The sequence below is a fragment of the Podarcis vaucheri genome (assembly GCF_965113315.1).
Source record: "Podarcis vaucheri genome assembly, chromosome: 9".
In the NCBI taxonomy this organism is placed as follows: domain Eukaryota; kingdom Metazoa; phylum Chordata; class Lepidosauria; order Squamata; family Lacertidae; genus Podarcis; species Podarcis vaucheri.
In genome coordinates this window covers 61,159,565-61,175,612 of record NC_138767.1, presented here as the reverse complement: position 1 = coordinate 61,175,612, position 16,048 = coordinate 61,159,565, and the positions used below count along the sequence as shown (strand labels likewise).

Sequence of the window (16,048 nt, the reverse complement as noted above, 5' to 3'; positions counted from 1 at the left end):
ACATTAAAAACACGGTAAAAGATCAAACATTAAAAACTTCCCTAAACAGGGCTGCCTTCAGAAGTCTTCTAAAAGTCAGAGAGTTGTTTATTTCCTTGACATCTGATGAGAGGGTGTTCCACAGGGCAGGTGCCACTACCGAGAAGGCCCTCTGCCTGCATGATTTCCTTATCTACAGGTTCCAAACCACCAGCCTGAGATTCAGATTTCTGGAGAGATTTGATTAACTAATGTGCTTAACTATCTTTAGTTTCCATTCCTTGTTTCTCTCCTCCCTGTGTATGCATTAGTTTGTAACAAATCGCGAGAGACTGATATTTTTGCTTTTGTTGTTATCGTTACTCCTTACTGCACCACTTGAGAGTGTACAAAACTCAATGGAATCCACTTTTTAAAAAAGAAAAAAAAAATCAAATTACCTTGGTTTTACCTGGATCTGTTTCAGACTTGGTTCAGGCACTGTTTGGGACTGAATCGGAGAGGAGCGTCACTCTTTTCTTAACCTTAGCTTCACCACTGTGGTAAGACCCACAGCAGTCACTTAGCTGCTACTAGCTACATTTGCAGAAGCAAAGATGAACTCCTCCTGTCCTGATACAGGTCATTCACCAGGATGACCAAGGCTGATTCAGTCCCAAACAATGCCTGAACCAAGTCTGAAACAGATCCAGGTAATCCATATCCTCCTGAAATGGCCCAGTCACCATTCTCTCCACCCCCTTACCTGCAACCGGGAAGTTTTTTGTGTGTGCTTTCATTTTAATAAATCACATATAAAGTTTAGACAGAATGACACTGATAGGTTCTGAACCCAATCCTTGGTAGCTTCAGTTGCTATCCTATCTCCAGTGTTTGTGTAGAACAGTATCTGTCTTGAGTGTGGTTCAGAGGATAGGATATAGTACTACCTCTAGTTACGAACATAATTCGTTCCAGAGGTCCGTTCTTAACCTGAAACTGTTCTTAACTAGAGGCGTGCTTTTGTTAATGGGGCCTCTTGCTGCTGCTGCACCACCAGCACATCCTGGGGCAAAGTTCTCAACTCAAGGTAACTCTTCCAGGTTAGCGGAGTTTGTAACCTGAAGCGTTTAAAACCTGAGGCGTTTGTAACTCGAGGTACCACTGTATTGCACTTGAAACATCAGGGACCCGAGTTTAAATCCCTACAATGCTGGTAGGCCTTGCCCAAGTCTCTTGACAGGAATTCATTATCAGTCAAATAGGCATTAAAATGAATTACTTCAGATTTGACCTATGAAAAGAAATAACAAGAATGTCCATTGGAACCAATGGGAGCCATTTCCCTGTTTTTATGACACAACCTTGATGGCAGAAAGTGAGGAGGAATTAAAGAACCTTTTAATGAGGGTGAAAGAGGAGAGCGCAAAATATGGTCTGAAGCTCAACATCAAAAAAACGAAGATCATGGCCACCGGTCCCATCACCTCCTGGCAAATAGAAGGGGAAGAAATGGAGGCAGTGAGAGCTTTTACTTTCTTGGGCTCCATGATCACTGCAGATGGTGACAGCAGCCACGAAATTAAAAGACGCCTGCTTCTTGGGAGAAAGGCGATGGCAAACCTAGACAGCATCTTAAAAAGCAGAGACATCACCTTGCCAACAAAGGTCCGTATAGTTAAAGCTATGGTTTTCCCAGTATGTATGGAAGTGAGAGCTGGACCATAAAGAAGGCTGATCGCCGAAGAATTGGTGCTTTTGAATTATGGTGCTCTTGAGAGTCCCAAGGACTGCAAGAAGATCAAACCTATCCATTCTTAAGGAAATCAGCCCTAAGTGCTCACTGGAAGGACAGATCCTGAAGCTGAGGCTCCAATACTTTGGCCACCTCATGAGAAGAGAAGACTCCCTGGAAAAGACCCCGATGTTGGGAAAGATGGAGGGCAGAAAGAGAAGGGGACGATAGAGGATGAGATGGTTGGACAGTGTTCTCGAAGCTACCAGCATGAGTTTGTCCAAACTGCGGGCGGCAGTGGAAGACAGGAGTGCCTGGCGTGCTCTGGTCCATGGGATCATGAAGAGTCGGACACGACTAAACAACAACAACAACATATTTATTTCCATGGTGCCTGGTCATATCAATTGACATCTGCTGTTCCCATTATTTCTTGTGGTCCTTCAGGGAGCTCCCATTGTTTCTGGTGGGTATTTTTGCCATTCTTTTTAGAAGCATTTGAAATTCGCCAGGTGCATCTTGCACCTGCCTATCAGCCACTTGCAACCAAGTGAAGAATCCTAGGTGCCAGGATAGCGCCTGATGTCTCCACCATCTGGAGGTGGATGCCTGGGGATCCTTGGATATTATTGGCTGTTTTCACACACTAGCAACAGATCCTGTACAATTCTATCCATTATATTTTATCTGCACAATCAGAATGAATTTCAGGAACCAAAACGTCGTATTCAAAAATACAACTGTGTAGCCATCCTTAGTGGCAACTAAGCATTCTGTTTTGGCGACTATAACCCTGGTTCAAGGAGCCATTTGGCATCTAACATATATCTGAGTTTCTAACACTGCTTTTTAGTACACCCTATCCCAATTGCCAATGTAAGAACAGGGCAGATGTTGTCTGATGCCTAAAAGATAGAGAGGTGAAGGCACCAGGTGAACATGGCTGGGAGTAAAGTTTCAGAGCTTGGGTGCCACCACAGAGAAGGCCCTTTCTCCAGCAGCTGCCCACCTAACTTCTGAAAGCAGGGCATGTGGACAAGGGCCTCTGAGGAAGTATGCAACTGGTTTGAAACAACTACCAATGCAGTCTATCTGCAGCCCATGAACTAGTTTTCCAGATAGCTCATTAGTTACCTATAACTTCCTAGGGCCAAATAAGAACCTTTCAAGGAACTAATCTCATTCAGGGAAGACGGGGCAAACTGTCAGAAACCAACAGCCTTTGCTGCAGCCACGTTTTCTTCAGCCTACTCCAACATCTCAGGAATGACAATGCAACTGAGCTCTTTGCAACTATGAGTATGCCTGCAACAGGAAGGGTGGGAGATGACGACTTACCCTTTCACTTCCTGGGCTCTATTCTAGATTTGGCTGTCAGTCTTTCCAGTTACCAACTACCACTGTATTTACCAATTTGAGTGGTGCAGGTAGATGTTTGGTTCTATATTAGCATTACCTTATTTGTGAAGCTTAGGTTGCTACTATGACCTATACGTTTATATTTTAAATGTGCAATGGATGAAAGTGGAGCCATTCTGTAACTTTGTCTTTTCTTAGAAATATTAAATGGCATATAAATACTTGAGGCATAACTTATGCTCATTTTGCAAAGGGGGAGAGAAAGAGATGGCAAGGATGAATGAAGGGAAGGGTAAATAGAGGGTGTGTAGGAAGGGAAGGTCGAGATAAAAAAATGTTACATTACTGGGGGAGATCGAAATCAACTGTTAATTACAAACAGAAAGGTAGTACACAAATATCCGAAATTCATCCCTTCTTAAACAAGTTTTCACCCTTAAAAAGCCCTACCAACTTGTTAGATTCCGTTATTCAGGAAAACCATAGAATCCATTGTCTACAGAAGAGTTCATGAATTATCATTCACCAAACTGAACACACAAGCAAGGTTTAAATAGAAAAATGCTTCTGATACTGTGAAACATTACAGAGATGTTGGAACCTGTATAAACATCTGTGGATAACCTGATCCAGGTCTTGTCTTAACAAGCCCCAGAGCTACCTACCATTCCAGATACTAATCAGCATCAATTAGAGTTTATCTCTGCATCTTTCATAGTCACGGCAATCCATATGAACACAAATTATGTCTTTATATAAACCTTGTTAATGCATTTTAAAGGTTAAACCATTAAACATTTTAAAGGTTAAACCATTAAAGGTTAAAAATTAAACCAACATACACTGAGCAGAATTGAATTATTTTAATGGTGATATCCAAGATTAGCCCTACACATAGTAGTAGTGATTTCCATTTATTTAGATGGGTGTACTCTGAACGGAGGGACACGGGTGGCGCTGTGGGTTAAACCACTGTGCCACTTGAGCTTGCCAATCGAAAGGTCAGCGGTTCGAATCCCTGCGACGGGATGAGCTCCCGTTGTTTGGTCCCAGCTCCTGCCAACCTAGCAATTCAAAAGCACACCAGTGCAAGTAGATAAATAGGTACCACTCCGGCAGGAAGGTAAACAGTGTTTCTGTGTGCTGCTCTGGTTTCGCCAGAAGCTGCTTAGTCATGCTGGCCACATGACCCGGAAAAACGCCGGCTCCCTCGGCCTGTAAAGCAAGATGAGTGCCACAATCCCAGAGTCGTTTGCAACTGGACTTAATTGTCAGTGGTCCTTTTACCTTTTACTCTGAACAGGACTAATGATGGATATCACCCTAAAAGAAATAAAGTACAGTGGTGCCTCGCAAGACGAAATTAATTCGTTCTGCGAGTTTTTTTGTCTTGCGAATTTTTCGTCTTGCGAAGCACGAGTTGCTACTCGAAGTCAAGTCTCAACTGTTTTAAGAAAAAGGAAACAAACTTGCAAGACGTTTTCGTCTTGCGAAGCAAGCCCATTGGGAAATTCGTCTTGCGACGCAACTCAAAAAACCAAAAACTCTTTCGTCTTGCGAGTTTTTTGTCTTGCGAGGCATTCTTCTTGCGAGGTACCACTGTAGCATACTATCTGATCTTAACTGTCATTATAACCTGAGACAAAGCTATAAAGGTAGAATAAAATCAACTGGACTTTCTAAGTACAGTAAACATGGTGTGACTCTGGCAATTAGCATGCATAAAATTACAGTCTAGTAAATACTTATTTATCCACCTTAATACTGTACATGCTTAACCTGTATGAGAGCAACTTATCATGTTTTAAAAGTGTTGTTTTGTCTAACTTAGTCATGTTATTACATATTGTGACAGTGAGTTTAAAATTTGAAACAGAGATCAGTCCTATACAGCTCAAGGCCAATTCTCAGGGCTAAATTCCCTGCAATGGTCTGCATTAATTCCAGGGAATTAATGTGATTGTGGTTAAATAATCCCCCCCCCCCACCGACAGTGGAGATCCACTACTCAACACATGCACAGAACCATAAGAATAGCAAGGAAAAACCAAAAGCAACATAGCACAGGCAGTGAGAACTGGTCCCACTTAAAATGGAAGATAATACCAAACTCTTCCCAATTACTTCATAGTCTCTCAAAGGACAATAATAAAAAGATATAACCTATTAACAATCAACTATAATATACTTAAAAACAGAGACATAATGGCCAATGTCTGCTTCAAGGGGCTCTTATATTTTATTATTACGGTAATTTTTAAAGCCTTTAGGTGTCTTAATCAGTACCTCAGAATTCAATTTCAAATACTAGTCACTCCTTTTGCACTTGAAGGAGTGACTAGTATTTATAATGGGAAGTAAAATAATGAAAGTCTGCCTCTCCCTCCCTCCCACATCCTGAGTGCTCGAAGTCCAAATTCTAATTAGTGTACCTTTTTAATATACGGGTGCGAGTCTTCAAGGAGGTATACCCAAAGCATCTATAGTACTTCTTCACCACAGCTCTGCTTATCTTTAAGACTACTTAGCAAACAAAACTTGTTTAACAAGTAAAGTGCGAAGCTCAGTGCCTTTCAAAAACTGCCGTGTAGGTGTAACCTCAGCAATATGGATTTGCCAAAATATTCCTATGGGGTTTTCCTGCAGATTCCTTATATGTTTATTCTAGATCACTCTGCAGTCTATCATGTGCATTTAGTAAGGGAACTTCAGAGCCCTCTAGCTGAGAGGACACCCAGAAATACCACATCAGTACATTTGTCCCCTCTGTTTATGTACCCAAAATATTTGACTCAGCAAATCTCTCCTGCAGTGTCCTGAAATCAGTGGTGCTAAACCAAGGCAGATTCCGTTTCGTAACCTTCTAGCCCTAAGTGTGGAGAACTTTCTCAGGAAATACATACAGGAACTAGAAAGTCAAATTGTTGGTGGGCTGCATTCCCTAACCTGACCCAAATATAGTTGTTTCTGCCACAAGGAACACTGCCGAATTGCTCTTCAGTGTGCAGAGAAAGTCGATAAGCAGCTTACGCAATCTTTCTGCACGAGGAGGACTGGATCCAGATAACAAACCTCACCATGGAGAAGTATATATAAGGGTGCTGCCTCCCCGGCCCCCGAGGGCAGCTCTGAGCATTCAACAGCTCAGCAACAGGTAGAAAATCAGGTGCAGCTCAAGGAGACGCAACAAAGAGGAAAGCCACCCACTGCTACATTTCTGCCAGAAATGAAACTGCTCAGTGCACAGAGCCACTGCTGACTAAAAAACGAGAAGCACACCTGAAAATAGCAAGGCCCTTTCGGCCAGCTAATAACACGGTAAGGGCCAACATAAAGTTTTATTTAGTATTGTTTTATTATTTATTAAATCTGCATACCTCCCTACACCCAAAGATCTTGGGGCGGTTTGCAACACAAAATGACAACATAAAAAACAAAATACATAATAAAAATAAGAACAAAAACAAACTGATAATCCCCATGACCACTCTCGGAAGAGTCTTGGCCCTCTTTGCTGACTCGATGTTTGCAATGACCCAAGTAGTAGAGTTGGAAACTGCCTTATACTGAACCAGATCATTACTCCTCCTAGCTCAGTACTGTCTGCACTGATTGGCAGCAGCCGTCCAGAGCTTCAGATAGGAAATATTTCCTTGCCCTACACCAGAGGTAGGCAACCTAAAGCCCGGGGGCCGGATGCGGCCCAATCGCCTTCTCAATCCGGCCCGCAGAAGGGCCGGGAATCAGCGTGTTTTTACATGAGGAGAATGTGTCCTTTTATTTAAAATGCATCTCTGGGTTATTTGTGGGGCATAGGAATTCTTTCATATATTTTTTCAAAATATAGTCCAGCCCCCAACAAGGTCTGAGGGACAGTGGACCGGCCCATGCCTGAAAAATGTTGCTGACCCCTGCCCTACAGTGATGCAAGAGATCTAAACAGCAGATGCTCAGCAGGTGTTGTACCACTGAACTGGGACATTCCCCCCTCTCAAAAGCCTTCTCACAAAACTCAGTACGTAGCTAGAGCTACCAAGGGGCCTTAAGACCTTCACAAGACATCCCACATCCCACCACATTTGGGACAACACCCAAAGCTATCCCAAAGAGACAATGCCAAAGATACCTGGGTGGTACCATTTGCTGGGGGACAAATGGTCTCCCCATCATGGGCGTAGCCAGGATTTTTGTTGGGGGGGGGGAAGAACCTCAGTTTACTATGTATTTTTATTGATTTTTATTTCCTGGGGGGCAGCTGCCCCTCCCTGCCCCCCCTTGGCTACATCCACGATCCCCTTACTTATGGGGAACAGTGCCACTCGCTTAGTAAGGCTGAATGCCTTTCAAATGCTTGGTGCCACATTTTAGGAGACCAGACCCATAATGATTTCTCCAGCCTAGCAACCGCTACAACAAACCAAGTGGTCTAAGCAAAATAGCACCTTACCTATTCTGGATCCACACAGCTCCAAAGCAAAGTAACATTATTTTTCATGCAACAACATTTAGCGACTCTTTAGCCATCGCCGCTGAAGGGATTTGCAAAAGGAGCAGCACAGCAGGCTTTCTAAACATAATTCTTAAACGGAAAAATACTGGATTACGGGACTGCGGCCCAGGCGGTCAAACCGTTTCTCACAAATCATATATGGCTGCCGTGCAGTTCAGGTGCGGCTCCTGACAGGTTTAGAAAGATGAAGGGAAGAAGCTGATCTATAAGGGTAAGTCAAAAAATGTGTGAGAGAATTAGAGTGCCTTTTCTCCTTCTCTCATCCCTTTCCCTAGCCACACAGTGGCCAAATGGATCCCGGGAGCATGGGGTAGGGCTTAAGGCTCAGGAGGAAGCAGTAATCGCTGGAAAGCAGAGGGAAAGGAATAGTATTATGCCTGGCTGAAGTTGAGGAAAGGGAGAGGGGGAAGCAAGGCCCTGGCAAAGGAAGGGGGTGGGAATCATAGGGGGAATAAAGAAGCAGTGTTGACAGCCAGGTCCGTCGACAGAGAAGATATAACTAGGGAAGGTACTGTATGGGGATCGTTGCAGAAGGAGAAACAGCAGCGAGGCTGTGCCTTGTGGCTCTCAACCATTGGAAGATATTGGCAGGATTTCCTTTGGCACAGAAACTTGGGCCGCCCCTGAGCTGCAACCGCCTTCCGTAAGCTCAGTTACTTCCTCTTCAGAACTATAAACTAACTCCCACTGTTCTCAAATTCTAGAAGAGCTGGAAAGAGAGTCATGTGACTGCTCCAGAATTCCATTGCTCCCACACTTGCCTGCTCCTCTCAGCCACACACACACACGTGTACAACTGCCGGTCCTTCCCTTCTGGACCCTAAAAATAATTGTTACTAGGCTCAGACCACCGACCCTATGGAACCTGAAGTCTGTAGGAAGTCAGATTCAGAACGTTTCCTCTTTCCCCAGAACCGTTAACTTCAGACTCCCAAGATCCTCAATCAGCCTCACGCTGAATCTCCGACTCCAAGACCCCCTTCCACAGCCTTACTTTAATACTAAAATGTATCAAGGAGGACAGAGGCCTAGTCTCCTTACACAGACAACTAAGAAGAGCAAGCTGATTTTCTGAGGAAAACAGAGGAGCATGTGTACTGCGGGGATCACTGTGAAAATGATTAAATTGGTGGAATATGTGGGGAAGGGATATGTGTCCCACCTTACAGAAGACAGCTGCCAGAGGACTGTCCTCTATTTGAATGATTTTTCTATTTGAAGTCCAGTCTAATAAGGGAGATCAACAGCCTTGGCTATTAACACCATAGGCAAACAGGTCACCTGGTCACAGTCTTCCTCATGACAGTGAGATGTACAGTGGTACCTCGGGTTAAGTACTTAATTCGTTCCGGAGGTCCGTACTTAACCTGAAACTGTTCTTAACCTGAAGCACCACTTTAGCTAATAGGGCCTGCTGCCGCCGCTGCGCCACTGCTGCACGATTTCTGTTCTCATCCTGAAGCAAAGTTCTTAACCTGAAGCACTATTTCTGGGTTAGCAGAGTCTGTAACCTGAAGCGTATGTAACCTGAAGCGTATGTAACCCGAGGTACCACTGTACTGGGTTTCCATTGAAATTATAGTAATTATTCACAAATTAGCATATATACAAAAATAAATTGGCATATGCAAATATGTGGCCTCTTTTTGCCTCCTGTTTATGAAGATGAGTGTCCCTTTTTTTGATGTGTAAGTGGTCTTTCTTAGATTTTTTAAAAATGAACCATCTGCTCATACTAGGTGTGCCAAGGCAGCTCAAGAAAATACTGAAATAGAGAGAGTGCCTACCAACTCCTGAAGCACCACCAGTAAAAGGACCATCAATCAGAGCTGTAATAGTACAGTTTTGAAGAAAGACAAACATGGACTTCTGGTGCTCGCTGCCATGGTGAACAGCGCATCCCACACTAGTGGACACTGGCCGTGCAGCACCCCTACCCCATGCTCCCGGGATCCATTTGGCCACTGTGTGGCTAGGGAAAGGGATGAGAGAAGGAGAAAAGGCACTCTAATTTTCTCACACATTTTTTGACTTACCCTTATCGGTGGGGGGGGGGGGAGACACTGAGTGCATAGCACTGCACGTAATGGAAACTCTTCAACGCAGCCACCATGAGCGGAGGTACTTCTGTTTTTTTAAGATGGATCTGAATTTGGACTTAAGAAACAGGTGTGTTCTGGACAAAGGAGACAAGATAACCTGCTAAATGAATCAGCCACTGAGTGCCAAGGTTTTGATCTAGAGAGGATTTTCGCCATAACTGGATTGGTATGTAGGTGGAGGGAAGCCTTTGTTCTCTTGTTACATTATATATGCTACTTTATGATTCAGCAAACCTTCATCGAAGAAAAAATTAACTACTAATGGAATGTAATTATTAATGGAATGCAATTATTAATGGAAGGCAAGAGGGAATTAACAAGAACTTCATAATATTTACGGATTGATTGAAAGAATGGAACTGTGTGAAAACATCGGAATGATTTGTGGAATTACCCTCTAAAGAGGACTCTAACTTTGATTTATGGTGAAACTGGCGAAACACCAGTTTATTAACAGATGAGAAAGAAATCAAAGAAGAAAATGCTGAAAGTCTGCCCGGAGCTATGGACAGACACCAGATCTCTTTCAGTTTGGAAAAGCAAGATGGTGTGAGGCTGTGGTGCAACAAGAACTGAATCCTTGAAGGGGGGGGGGGAGGAATGCTGCAAATGATAGATTACAACATGAAGGGAAGGACGAATGTTAAAAAAAACAAAACATTTCACACAGAAAGTTACAAGATATAAACTCTTCTTGCATAGTTAAGTACGAACGAAAGTCATCACATCAGTGGCTGTTAAAGGATTAAGATCAGAACTGTTTTATTTGGATTAAATAAGAGGATTGGAACAGGACGAAGTAACATCATCATCTCCTGAGAAACAGAAAATAGGAAGTCACCCAAAATGTTTAATTTGGAATTGGATAATGGGCTCTTTTGATTGTATTAAAATTTGGTATTGTATTAATGTGGCTTATATTGGATTGCTGTTAGTGGAAAAAATCAATATTTTTTTTTAAAAAGGGGGGGGGAGAACACAAACATATAATAGATAGTAAAACAAAACAAAAAGAAAACTCCAGTCTTGTATTTGAAGGTTATGAGGTACATAATTAATTAGACCTTAGCAGATAAATCACTATGTAAGCATAGTTAACACCTGTTTATTTCAATAGGACTACAGTATAGTGAGTGACCTGAGACTTTAAAAGCAAAACACTGAACCCAGAGTGTTTTAAGAAAGGGGAAAATATGATCAATGACATTACCTCCTGCAAACCAACTGCACAGGAGGAAGACAGGGGATACTTCATTCAGGGGATACTTCTTGTGGCACAATGGATCTGTGTGTCTGGCTGTTAATCAGAGGGCTGGTGGTTTACGAACTAAATCATGGTTTAGAATTTTGTGAAAACCAGGCCAGTGTACCAAGTAGAAATGCAGGCCTAACTCAATGTCACAGTGAGTCTTATTAACCCTTCCACTTTAAACAAGCTGTAGCACAAACATGGCACTTCAGGTCTCTATGCTGTCATCAGCCATGTGTTAATCTGATTATGATTCTTTCATTGGGGCTGGGAGTGGGGAAGATACAACAAAATCAAAACCCTTTTCACATGATCTGACGAAATCAACTCAGAAAATGGGAAGCCTAATTATCTTGTGCAGGGCAGCATGGTCTGACGCATAATTATTCACTCAGCATTAGAACAGGGCATGATCCTACATGCTTTACTGACACTCAGCTTATTGAGTTAAGCATCTAGTTTTCATTGTTATTTTTGCTACAAGAATCCCACAAGCAAAATACTCACATACAATGCTGATTGCTGCCATTTTGCTAGTGTGTTCTAGTTAAGGTTGCTGTAGCAAACAGGTCTCTAGGCTACAATGCAACAGCTAGGAAAGGGAAGTAGATAGATAGTGCCCACATGAAAAACAGGTGGGAGAAGCCGAAACTGCCTCATCTCCCAGGAGATTTAAAGGCACAAAGGAAATCTTTAGTTTGTAGCTAGGGAACTCTAAATGGCTTCCTGGGTACTGGTTTTTTTATTTTATTTTACAAAATAAATATTTTATAGTTCCCTGCCTAATCATCAAAGTAACTCAAGGGAATTTACAATCCAAAACACAGGGCAATTAATAGTAATTATATATATATGTAACCATCTCTATTAAAAGTACAAATTAACATCAAAGCTAATCCATTACCAAAAACACTCCCCCAAACAAAAATCATAAGACCACCAGGCTCAATACGTTTAAAGCGCATGACTTCCCCCAAAGAATCCTGGGAACTAGTTTATCACTCACAAAGCTACAATTTGCAGCAACCCTAACAAACTACAGTTCCCAAGATTCTTTGGGGGAAATCATATGGTGTCTTCACAGCAGAGAATGATCTACAAGTCAGGAATTCCTTGGTTCAAATTTTGCCTCTGCAATGAATTCACCTGCTGGTCTAAAAGCAAGCCACACACTCTTTCTCATTCTTTATCTCCTCCACCCATGCAATATGGAGACCAATAACACTAACTGCTAGTTCTAAGGGACTGCAAAAAGATAATGCATGGAAGCTCTTTAAATGTATGGAAGTACTATACAAATGTTCAGAATTCTGTCTAAAAATTTAATTCCCTCTCTTTACTTCACTATGTTCAATAGGGGCAAAACAAGAAAATCCAGCTTGCTTGTGCCATGAGGCCACAGGCTGAACTTTCCCAAAGACAGAACCCTTAATACTGAATGCAAATGTTAAAGCCCCAATAACCGGATGGAGAACCTGTGGCAAATAGGCAGTGGGGATTTGCGGCACACCTGGACAAGTGCAGGAAAGCCTGCAGGCCTGACCACAGGATAAGAGTCAATCAACTCTCCTGCCTTTCATTCCTAAACTGTGCTGCTATCTATTCTGCAGCTCAGATTGGACAGGCAAAGCCACACAAGGCACGTAGTATGGGACGCTTGTGCTTATACTTTAGATTTGACTTACCACACATTCGCCAAAAAGATTGGCCATCCTAATGAAATGCAAACGTTGAACTGCAGCTTACAAACTCCATACAGCTCTGCCCTGCGTCCATAATTACAAAGATCACATGAGGCTTTATTCTACTTTCCCCAAAACTGTTCTAACTTCCCATAAAGTTCAACAAATAGAAGGACACCAACCTAATTTGCAAATACACACCTATACCTGTCCTGGTCTATTTCAAAGATACAAAACTGAAAGACAAAACAGAATCAATCATTCTGAGCGATGCACAGGTTTACCTCATGCGGCTGTGATAAAACCTTCCTTAGGTTACTTCTGCCTACTCAGAAGTAAATCCTAAAAGTTCAGTGCGGCTTCCTGTACCAGGTACTGTAATTTTATAACGTGCCTGCCCCTGGGACGTTAGGGTGAAAGGTGTATACAGTATATTATAATAAAGATGCACAAGACTTGCAGCGTTGGAGAGGGGCGTCTGAGGAATACTTACGTTCGTTTTTCTAGATGAATAACAAGTACAGTAAAACCCCGATTTAATAAAGCAAAGCCAGGAGAATAGAACTTTCTGACTATGTCAAGGGGATTCCGACAGAGCGGGATGGGTGGCAAAACGCTCTGGATAGAAAGGGAATCAGCAACGCACCAAAAGGAAGGGGAAGACGAGAGAGAATGAATTCGCACGAGAAGATGCCTCTTACTACCTCTCCCCCTGGGCGCATCACAGAAACGGCCTCGATTCTCCCCGCGCACTCGAAGGATCTCCCTCTGCCGCCGCTGTTCCCACTATGGTCCGAAACCTAAGCTCGCAGCCGGACGCCTGCAGCTGGGAGCCGATCCCCTCCCCGCCCACTTCGCCGGCTGCAGTAGGAAGAACCAACCGAGGTTGGGGGGGGGGGGAGGCTGGGACAGCGAATCGCCTCCACAAAAGCCAATCTTTGCAAGGACCCGGCCTCCGCCCTTTCTGACGCCTCCTTCAAGCGTTTCTCTTCTCCCAACTCTAGCACAGAAATCCCAGATCTGTAGAGCCGGAAGGGGACCCATAGAGTCATCTAGTCCACAGCCCCCCCCCAAAAGCAGGAATCTCAGCTTTGCAAATGTGCAAGCAGTTTTATTTCTGCACCACGAGGACCCGTTTAGAGCAATGCAGCGTTGGCTTCCGTGGCAACTTCTGTGTCGTTGTGTTTACTTTTCTCTTTCACATATTTCTTTTTGCAGCTGCTAACTTCTGTCTAATTGCCCCCTTTTTACTCCTTCTGTCTTTATTGGCTCTAAGTCCCGCTGAGATCCTAGTAACTCTTGTTAAGCATCAGTGCCTTCCTAGAAATACAATATTTGTATTTGAATATCCAGGAGTTCCCATTAGTCCCGTCCCCCCACTTTATTTAACAGCAACTGTGACAGAAATGAGATCTCCGCATTTTATTCTATGTGACTAACAGTCCTGAACGCCCCCCTAAATTGTCTTCTCCAGACTTTTCACCTGGTGCCTGGCAGACAGGCACTGCACACTGGGAATCACTAAGATCAGGACTCACCCAAGTCATTTTGTTGCCAAAAAACTCAGAACAACAACCTCTGTCACTAGTTAACATAGAGTACCACCCCTTGGCAAATAAGTGGGAGTCTTCTGGTCAGATTATGAATCAATCTGATTCCCAAGACACAATCTCCCACACTATTGCTTTCAGTGGTATCCCAAACCTGCTGAGGTAACTGCCTCACCTTGTATCATGACAAGGCAGTCTTTGGCTAGAATGCCAAATTAATATCTGGATACCAATATTTATTAAAATATTTCTTAATCAACTCTCAGGGCATAACAATCTTCACACTGTGGTGTACAACTCCAGAATCAATCACAACAACATGAAATCATTTATCTGAAAACACACAACCCCTTAAAATTATAAGTTAAACCAAAGTGCAATTATGAAAAACGTAGATGAAAACTAAAATACCACATTTTTCTGTGTATAAGACTAGGGGTTTTTTTACTATAAAATAATGTAAAAAATTAGGGGGTGTCTTATACATGGGGTCATCTCCCCACATTTTCTTAAATATGAGTCCCCCAAAATAGGGGGTATCTTATACAGTACATGGAAAAATACAGTATGTTTCTTTAAAAACAACAACTAATAATGATGGAGCAGAGCCAGATGGATTTCCAGGGAGAATAAATTCCATAAATTTGGAACTACCACCCCAAAAAGCCATGCTCCCAATACCCATTGGCCTTCAGACATCAATCTTAATGCACAGGTAGGCTCATATTGGTACAGATAGTCCTTCAGATAGTCAGGCTCCCAAATCAGTAGTCTCTGATGCAAAAAGCAGAAGGTCACACTCTTATTTATGACTTTAGAACGAAAGTGCCTACCATGCTAGTTCCACTTCTAATATCATTAATGCACTTTAGAATCCTCAACCATTTTCTTTGGCTGTACTATGAAGATCCCCCTCTCCCAATAGGTATATACCTACAAACTTTATAGACTACTTTAACCATCTGGCACAAAACATATGCCACATTTGTTGTATTTCAGATAAAATACCATTTGGTGTGTTTTGCCTGGTTGGGAATATCATAAGGTACTAAGTCTGTTAAGTGATAACTAACCAGAATTAATTGAGTATGAGAGTATGAACCTTTTATGCCAGTGAGAGTTAAGCTAAGGTTACCAGACATCCCCGTTTCCTGGGGACAGTCCCCAGATTTACAAATGAGTCCCCTGACAAAATCCTATCATTCCTACTGAAGTTGAAAAGTGTCCCCGGATTCATTGAAAAAAATCTGGTAACCTTAAGTTAAGAACACATTCACAAATGCCTCCCACTGAAACCAATAGGACTTTCCTAGAGTTTCATGCAGGTGGCCTGTGGCATGTCCCCATTAAATATCCACATTGATTTTTCATTGTATTCTGATTAATTCTTTTAACTCTTATAGTGTATTTTATTTTACTGTAATTTGAATTTTATGGAATGAAACATGCAATACAATAAAATACAATATAATAAAAGAAGCAATGAAATACAATGAAAAATAATATAGCGTCTGGCACAGCACGTTACAATTGTGACAAGAGACATAAAAATCATTAAGTGGTCCTCCAAGACCACCAGCAATTTTCAAGTGGTTGGCGGGGGAGTTTGGGAGCCACTGACATAGGAATACCATGATATTTGAAGCACCAAAAACAACTCTTGGGACGGAAAAGAATGCTGATGCATCTCAAAGGGTGCAAACTTCATGAATGTGTAGGATCTGGGATTGTTCAAAGCTTATTTGGGATGGCAGAGGAGCTGCTGTCTATTGGACAGAAAGAGCTGCTGTTTCAGATGAGAAACCAGGCACCAACTTCAGCCTTGCAATCTTGAACTAGATTGCAGGCAAGCAGGCAGGGGCTGTTGTTTGTTTTTTATCATTCACTGTACTGTAACTTCCAG

At 42.5% G+C, this 16,048-nt stretch overlaps 1 protein-coding gene across 23 annotated transcripts in view; it reads right to left on the bottom strand.

Annotated features, from left to right (window-relative positions):
* The window catches only part of ATP10D (ATPase phospholipid transporting 10D (putative)), a 68,129-nt gene extending 54,675 nt beyond the window's left edge, over positions 1-13,454 (bottom strand). For 7 of the 23 annotated variants that reach the window (XM_082238044.1, XM_082238024.1, XM_082238025.1 and 4 more), the window contains exon 1: positions 13,089-13,417. Coding sequence is in view for 8 of the 23 variants with exons in the window: in XM_082238023.1 (XP_082094149.1) it covers positions 13,242-13,317 (76 nt within the window). In the remaining 15 variants the exon portion in view is untranslated. Of the gene's footprint in view, positions 1-7,499; positions 8,481-13,088 lie in introns of those variants that run through there. The other 16 variants (XM_082238029.1, XM_082238040.1, XM_082238038.1 and 13 more) reach the window with 6 other exon arrangements.
* Positions 13,455-16,048: the final 2,594 nt, after the last annotated feature.